Source organism: Embiotoca jacksoni, unplaced genomic scaffold (assembly GCF_022577435.1).
Source record: "Embiotoca jacksoni isolate LCO1_2020_lvr unplaced genomic scaffold, fEmbJac1.0.p SCAF_4, whole genome shotgun sequence".
Classification (NCBI taxonomy): domain Eukaryota; kingdom Metazoa; phylum Chordata; class Actinopteri; family Embiotocidae; genus Embiotoca; species Embiotoca jacksoni.
In genome coordinates this window covers 8,251,534-8,260,000 of record NW_027185392.1, presented here as the reverse complement: position 1 = coordinate 8,260,000, position 8,467 = coordinate 8,251,534, and the positions used below count along the sequence as shown (strand labels likewise).

The following is an 8,467-nucleotide window of genomic DNA, read 5'->3' as shown; positions in this document are numbered from 1 at the left end:
GAGGTACGTTGCCATGGGGACTGCCCACTCCTCCAGCTACGCTGATGCCCAGGGAGTCACATGGACCCTGTGGTGAGACCACATACATATTATAGACTCTGTCAGACAATGACTGAGAATGACATGGCAGATTTTGTAAATGACATAAACGCTGAATGGTACATAAGCCTGAGGTCCAGTCAGGTGAATAGCTTATTTACGGTACATCTCTAATATGAACTCTGTGACTTGAAGTACAAAAACAAAGTCTCAAAGAGGTCACAACCATTTTTCAACTTTATACAAATATACAATAAATTATCCTAAACTCAGTTTCTGCAATACAATATGAGACACAAATCAACAACAATTATTAATAATTATTTTAAGATTACCATACCTTTTTTATGATTATTTTTCTGATGTCAAATTCTTGAGATGCTGCAAGAGGAGGAGGGTAAATATGTTTGTTTATTTGGATGTATGAGTAGAAGATTTTAACAGCATCCTTTCCAGTCAGGGTAAATTGATTCATTGAATTATTTCAATCGATATAATAAGTATGCTTAATGCATTTCTTTTGTTTTCAGACAACACCCCTGAACATGTTCCACTTACAGGAGCTCCCAGTTCTGTTATCTGTCTCCCTCTGGTGGCTGAATGAAGCATCACATCCACTTGAGGGTGTCAGGGTGGAACAGTCAGAGTCTTCACTCTGGATAAAACAAAACTTCAAATATTCCTAGGTTCACAAAGTACTATGGTTAAAATAGTGCATGCAGGCATAAGTAAAACTACAACCTACAGTACAGTGAGTGAGCTGTAAAAGTCTCTACTCTAGTGACAATTTAAATCAAAATTAAATCTCTTCTAACATTTTATTTTCATATTTGATTCTCTGTCCTTAATTAGACACAGACAGTCAAGAGAAACAGCCTACCTGACTCCGCTGTGAGTACTCCACTCCAGCTTTAAAGCGAGCCACCTCCAGGGGGACTGCTCCACAGCAACTCTGAGAACAAAGTGACACGTCACACTTAATGAAGAAGACATAACAAATGTGCAACATGTTACTTGTTAGTTCAAGGACTTTGTATAAGTAAGACCTGTAGAAGCTTCTGTGCGTGCTCCTGTGATGCTGCACGGACATCCTCCCCATTGATTGACAGAATCTGGTCTCCTAGCAACAACCTGCCATCTGAATACGCTACGCCTCCTCTGATGATATCTGACACAAAGATGCCCGTGTCATTACTGTTGGAAGAAAACAGAGGTCAAAAACGATACCTGTTCCACGCTTATAGAAGAAATTATGTGACCTGTAAGCCTGCCAGTTTGCATAACGTCACACTTGATTCTGCAAATACAAGAAGCAACATGTTTATCTTATTTACAATTATGCCTCAAGTGCAGGCTCCTCTTTGTAACTGTTAAGGTAGTTTATATTTTCAGTATTATATTTTAAAAAAAAAAAAAACATTTTAAAATCATCAAAATGGTTATGAAGTGTTTTTAATCTGAAAGGGGCAAAAAGAACATTCATTTTTCAAAATGACCTTCAAGAAAAATGCTTCAGGAATGAAAACACTTCAGAAAAGCATAAATGTATTAAAAGATAACTCTACCAATTGATGCTACATCAAAAAAGAAGAATCAACTCTAAACATGATAGATTCTGAGGGAATTTGGGGCTTTTTGGTCTGATCATATGTACTTCAAAATATTTTGATACTCTAAAATTCAGAACAAAAATACAGTTTTTCACCAGAAGGACGGAAAGGAGAGTTAAACTCACAAAACCAGCCATCCAAACTTGGTTCAGGTCTGAAAAAGCTATACTAAGCCTAATGGGTAAGTTTAGAAAAAAATGCCATTGGTGACTGTTTGATTAAACAACTGACAGAAAACTGGCAAGTTCTTTTTCACAAAAACATCAATATCATCCTGCTTAAGTCCACCTGTTCTTTGGTTTCATAAACTACATTGACACATCTTGGCAACACGGGCATACCCAATTTCTTCTTTTTAAGTAGTGGCAGCATGCATGGCATATGTTATTTCGCAACCAGAAATAAATTAAATCTTCACAAGGTGCAAGAGTTATCAGGTGGTGTGTTCACCACATCAATCTCCTCAATTGGTTTGTCTTAGCGTTGCTAGGCAAATTCTCAGTGAACCAAATCCTGGCTGGCATTTAGGAGAGACTGAACCTCTGACAATCATTTATTCATTCACGTGTCCACAATTATAATTTGTCTTTGCTAGATCAAGGATTGAAGCACAATATAAGTTAACATTAGATCTAACCTGAAGACATGTCTGACAGAGTGGACCCACAAACAACCCCCCCCAACACACACACACACACACACACAAACACAGAATACAGATTACTACGTCGGGACCCGGGACATTTCCCAGCTATTTGGCCTGCCAGTAAATTATCAAGGGTGCACACTTGGTAGTTGTAGCATAACTTTACTCCGCTGGTCACTTACTGTAGGTCAACTCTCCTCTCAGCCTGTTCCCGGGGCTTCCCGTTCAAACTAAGGCAGAGGCTGTTTAATACACCTGTAGCGGTGCACAGTTTTGTCATGTCGTCAGTATGTGAAGGTCCCCGTGGAGGGTCAGTGTGGGCCAACTTACAGAGAAGGTAACAGCTACTTTGTTGAGACACCATTATTTTATTTTTTATTGCAAACATTTTTGTTGTTTGTTGGTACCTTTTTCTACTTGTAAACATATTTTTGCCACCAATCTGCCCTTCTGGGAGACAAGCGCAATAAATTTCACCATCACTCTACCTACGACTACGCCATGTTTTGTGTTATCTGAGGGCTGAGGTTGAACCCGTCACACATGCATTCGTGTTGCAAACATGACAAGTTGGTGGGTTCTCATTTGTTAAAGAGCTTCGTGATTGTACCTCTTCCCCACAGTGGTGAACCCCAGTCCCTCTCCGGGCCGAGGCCGTAGTTCCAGGCTGAAGACGTCCCACAGGTCCTCCTCCCTGTAAGCCTCCTGGTGCCTGAAGATACACAGCCGAACACGCTGGGTGGTGAGCCGCAGCACAGCGATAGCCTCGTCATGAGTGGCCTGCCGCAGGTCTATGCCATTTACCTAAAGTGTAGTGAGTAAGAGAGACAGGACAAAGTTGTGTGATTGGGAAATATTAAACCCTCAGTATATCTTTATAATCATAAAATAGAGGTGCGTGGCTTGACTGGACAAAAATAATAGAACGTTTTGACTTTTCATTGATTGAATTTTAGATCAAAAATTCAATTGATCTATATCTTTAATAAAATTGTTTGCTAAATTGAACATAAATGGTGTAGAAATGAGAAACAACAGAGCAATACCACCGCAGTTGTCTGCAGAATAGAACTATAATGGAATCCTTGAGTCAGAACAGGTTTGGATGAATAAAAAATGTTTAAGGAAATGTAAGAAATAAAAATAAATCTTATGCACTCATTTTGTAAAATTAACTTATAATAGTATATTTGTGGGTTCAGGTATGTGTGTTTACCTCTATTATCTGGTCTCCAGCCTGCAGTCTTCCATCTCTCTGTGCTGCTCCTCCATCATTCACTTCATGGATTATTACTGCCCCCTGGAGTAAAAATCAGAATCTACTTTTATTATTACAGAACCCTGAAATCAAATACAACCTAACTCAACCTGTGCTGAGGTATTTTGTTGAAAATAATACATAAAAACAGATACAAACAAATATTGTCTAATTTGATGCTTTCAAGCTGAAATATTGGGAGTCACTAAAGATGGATAAAATCATAAATTTAATTTACACCTTATTCCTGGGGAGAAGTTTTCTATGCACTTCATAAAAAAAACATAACAAATCATGTTAAATCAAATATTGATGTCAAAAATAAATCATCTGTTCTCACCAACAAAGTGTCACATCCTCCTACAATGCTGAGGCCCAAGCCTACATTTCCTTTACAAATCTCTATGGTGGTTTCTTTTCCAGCAACAACCGGACAGCTCAGGGGGTCAGGAGTTGTGGGAGCAGATCCTCGCAAATCAGGCCGCTTCACTGGAGAGGTCTTCATTATATTAAGAGATGAAGAGGAGGAGGAGGAGACCGGATGGATAAGGGAGGTGGCAGGAGAGAGAGAGCAGGGATAGGAGTGTGATGCTGGGAGAGGTAGAGAAGAAGAGGAAGAAGAGAGACACTTGGAACGGCTGATGGAGAGCTTGACAGTGACCCGGTGTTTGAGAATCAAAGTGGACACCTGTATACAAAGAAGACAGGTGGATCATAAATCATTAAATCAACTTGACCTTGAAAAGCATTTTGTACAATGTGTGTGTGTGTGTGTGTGTGTGTGTGTGTGTGTGTGTGTGTGTGTGTGTGTGTGTGTGTGTGTGTGTGTGTGTGTGTGTGTACCTTGTCCACTGACATTCCAGCCACAGGTTCATCACCCACTGCTATGATTCTGTCTCCAACCTTTAGCTGCCCATCCTGCATACAGAAACATGAGTACAAAAATGTAAGAAGAGCAAAATGTACAGAAGTGTGTGTGTATAAGAAAGATGGAGAGGAAGTGAGATAAAAAAATAAATTAAAAAAAACACCCTCTGGACAAATATCTGAGTAACCGCTGCCTGGGGCCGTACATGAAAGCTTATTAAGACATGACGACATCACTTTAAAACATGGCAACTATCATCAGGATGTTAATCTGGTTTAAATATTTCTAAAAATAACAATACACACGAGACACCACTTCACAGAGCACAACTGAATAAAAAGTGCAGCTGTAATATGGTGCTCATCGACACCTCTTATTTGTGATAGATTATTGATTGAGTTGCACTCAAAGCATTGAGGCTTGATAGATGTAAACATCTGATGAAACTGAGTGCAACCAATGTGCTAAAATAATGTCTGGAAGTAATTAAGTAATTCCAGAGGTAATGATGTTTACTATGGTGAAGGCTCAAAACCACAAGAGATGGAAGTCTTTATGAGTGAGAAGGAAACCATGCCCTAACATTATTATGAATATTACATTATTATTTATTTATGTATTTTGGACCTTTTTGTGATGGGATGTTACTTAGTAAAGTTGCGAAGAGAGAAACAAATAACATAAAAATGTTTAAAAAAAAAATCACATTAATTTTGCAAGCTAAATGACTCCCTGTGAAGAAAACATATTTATGTTATTGATGAAGACATTAAAGTACAAAATAATAATGCTATTTATGTTGTCACACCTTACTGGCAGTGCCGTGCCAGATCATGGACCTGACCACCGGTCCTTGGTTGGAATCGTCTTCTTCCAGGCAAATGCCAAGACCTGCATGATCCTGGAGGGAGACGTGACATCGAAAGCAGACAACAAACTATAACTCTGAATTCTTACCAATAAGAAGTGACGCTAACAGCAGTGTTGCATACGATTTGTATTTGTTATCAAATTTACAGTAATGCTTCAATGTTCCTTGAATACTCCCTCTTGTATCATGATTGTTTTCAGTACAGTAAGTGTCTGTTACCACTCCACCGGCTGCTTGAGATGTTACACTGAGATGTGCAGATACAGGCCTGACAGTGGTTAATACCAACACATACTGAAGGAATTGTACCTGAGGTAGAATAATGCTCTCGATGTCTCTGGATAATCCTACGCACTCTGCAGGGACTGTGTGAGAGTCGACTGTGTCCTCACACTCCGGTTTGAGTCCCTGGACCATCTGACCTAGAGCTGCTTTATTTCTAAAGAAAAGCACACAAAAAAAATGATCCCCAAGCACATCATCAACATCTTTATTCTGTTCAATAAAAGTTGAGTGTACAAATGCCACAAGACAGTCATGTTACCTGATGAGAATGATCTTGACTTTAGATGGAGCGTTATTGATGATGGTGGAAGCATTTTGGTGACTGCGGCCGTACAAGATCTGACCATTAATCTAGAAGAAACATAACGTTATATACTGTCTTCTCAGCAATCCTTTCTTTTATGTCCTTTATCTCCACATTAATCTACCTTTCCATTATATTTTTCTGCCCCCTACTTCCCTGATTTAGCCACCAGGTCCTCCTCTCCCACGATTTTTCCTCCGCATCTTTATTACATGGTTGCTCATTATAAATATCCAGCCAAGCACCAACCATCCATCAAATGGTAATTTGTATGATAAATCTACTATGTAGGTAATCAACCCTCCCGAGTCATGCCTCCAACTCTTAACCCACAGCTCAGTTTTTTTTCGTGTTTTCATTTTATACTTTAATATTTTCTGTTACTCTGGAGCTCCAACCCTTCTTGGATCCTCAAATCCTACTCCGTTAATCAGCTCACCTCATCCAAACTCATTGTTTCTTATTGTTCCTGTTCACTCTCCCTCTTACCTCCAGTAGCTCGTCGCCAACCTGTATCCTCCCATCTAAACCAGCAGGCCCTTGAGGGTCTATATCTGCCACGTAGACACTCATGCGGGCCCTGGAGCCGTCCTTGTTACCCGTGAGGCTAATTCCAAGGCCGTGAGCCTCGGGGTCCTTCTCCAGCTCAAGCATCTGGGGCTTTCCAGACAGACTGCTGTAGCGCTGAAGCATCTTTTCTAGGAGAGGCAGGGTAAAGAAACAGGAGGCTGTTAGGAGGAGGATGTAATTGGTAAGGCAAAAAAAAAGTGTGACATATAACATGTAATGACTGACACATGGAGACGTGTGAAGAAGCATTACACCCCAGAGGAGAATGTATGTGTGTGTTATTGTGTGTGTTGCTGTGCCTTGTCTGGAAGGGCTATCAGTCATGTTGAGGGAAAGGTGAAATATGTCTGTGTTTCTGTATAATGCACATATACAGTATGATTGTATGCGCCTTGTAAGTGCATGCCTGTGGCAAGAGGCGTGTGTGTGCACGCACGTGTACTATTAAAATACAGTAGTGGATACACAGTATATGTGTGTGTGAGTAAATGTGTGTTGGTAAATGCTTGGTAATTAATCTACAGGTGTGCGTGTCTATATCTTTGTGTATTTACTATTGCATTTGCACACAAATATTTGTATCCTACAGATTTACATATGTGTAAATAAGCACAGTCACACACACGCGCACACACACACCCCCTCAAAGGTATACTGGGTTTTTGACCACACATTGCGTCACGGAGTTTTTTTTAATTTTATGAGCGGGTCCCTACTTTGTTTGTTTGTGTGCATGTGCACAAGAACACACACGCATGCACATGAGCACATTACATTCTTGGCAACAGTTTCACACTATGTCATTGATTTACAGATAGCAGTTTAACAATACGCCAACAAGGGCAGTGAAAAAGAAGGCTGCATGCTGAAAAACATGGATGTTAAGTTAACAATGCAGCCTTCAAATTCTGAGGAAAAATCCTTTTTGAGACAGGAAGGAAATATACTCACCCTTGTTGGACCTCAAGGATACACACAATGCATTTCTATGCGTAACACTGAATGTAAACAGAAACTTTGGTTGTTTACAAGAAAACTCCACCGGGCAATAAGTGCACTGAGCAGATCTAACAATAGATCGAATTTTAATAACGGGTTTTCTTTTGCCAGAGAGGAGACAGAAAGTTTCAGTTCTTATTTGAAAACTAAAATCTATTTGTACAAAAAAAGGTTGCTCTCCCACAAAAAAAACATGATTTTTATTATGTATTCACAATAAAATGTGGGCATGGCAAACTGGCTTTACATGTAAATAACATAAATAATGATCTCATACAGCTTAAATGATGTTCCAAATTGTCATAATTCAACGTATGCGAGTCTTGACATTTCCTTTCAGCATCACCTTTCTCTCTTTTAATGCATGTCTATGGCAAAAACTCTCTGGCTCCCCGGGGCTAGGGGACCCTTGTGTGTGTCCGCGTGACGTCTTTATGATGCAGACTTACTCCTTCCAATGTCGTCCCCATCTTCAACCGCCGCTGTGATCGGTGCTGTGACATTTATGGGGTTTCTCCGATCCATTGTATCGGATGTTGGTGAAGGTACCTTGGGAGAAGTGCTGCATTATTGAACAGGCAGTGTTTGAGATGCCTCGGGGGTCCTTCAGGCATGAGTTGGACTACCCCTGAGGCTTGTTCCCTGTGCTTGATGAAGCAGTGGGAAAAACTGATGAACACGATGAATTAATGAACCCAGTTTTAATGTCAGCTAAAAATAACATGAAAGATGACCAGAATCATGCATTATTTTGTAACCAACTTACAAGTGCATGTGAAAATAACTTCAAAAGAATGCACTGTCTATTTAGAGTTATGCATCTCCATCAAAGGGGAAAAAAAACAAAGGGTTTAAACAAACAAGGTAGCTGCAAGGGACTTTGAACTACAAGGGTTCTATCTACAAATATGCACGTTAATTAAGTTTTTGGCTTGATGCAAATGCATCTGCATACCCATGGCATACCCATGGCAACACACATAAACACACACACAGACACACACACACACCGATGTA

At 39.9% G+C, this 8,467-nt stretch overlaps 1 protein-coding gene across 1 annotated transcript in view; it reads right to left on the bottom strand.

Moving 5' to 3' along the window:
* The window catches only part of LOC138209298 (multiple PDZ domain protein), a 39,780-nt gene that overhangs the window by 5,500 nt on the left and 25,813 nt on the right, over positions 1-8,467 (bottom strand). Inside the window, exons 28-41 of the mRNA XM_069167771.1 lie at positions 7,900-7,999; positions 6,371-6,579; positions 5,837-5,928; positions 5,602-5,731; positions 5,230-5,322; positions 4,397-4,471; positions 3,894-4,241; positions 3,512-3,595; positions 2,906-3,099; positions 1,086-1,233; positions 920-991; positions 598-694; positions 380-420; positions 1-67 (exon numbers count right to left, since the gene is read on the bottom strand). The exon at positions 1-67 is cut by the window's left edge and continues 56 nt beyond it. Of these exons, the coding sequence (XP_069023872.1) occupies positions 1-67; positions 380-420; positions 598-694; positions 920-991; positions 1,086-1,233; positions 2,906-3,099; positions 3,512-3,595; positions 3,894-4,241; positions 4,397-4,471; positions 5,230-5,322; positions 5,602-5,731; positions 5,837-5,928; positions 6,371-6,579; positions 7,900-7,999 (1,750 nt within the window). The remainder of the gene's footprint in view (positions 68-379; positions 421-597; positions 695-919; positions 992-1,085; positions 1,234-2,905; positions 3,100-3,511; positions 3,596-3,893; positions 4,242-4,396; positions 4,472-5,229; positions 5,323-5,601; positions 5,732-5,836; positions 5,929-6,370; positions 6,580-7,899; positions 8,000-8,467) is intronic.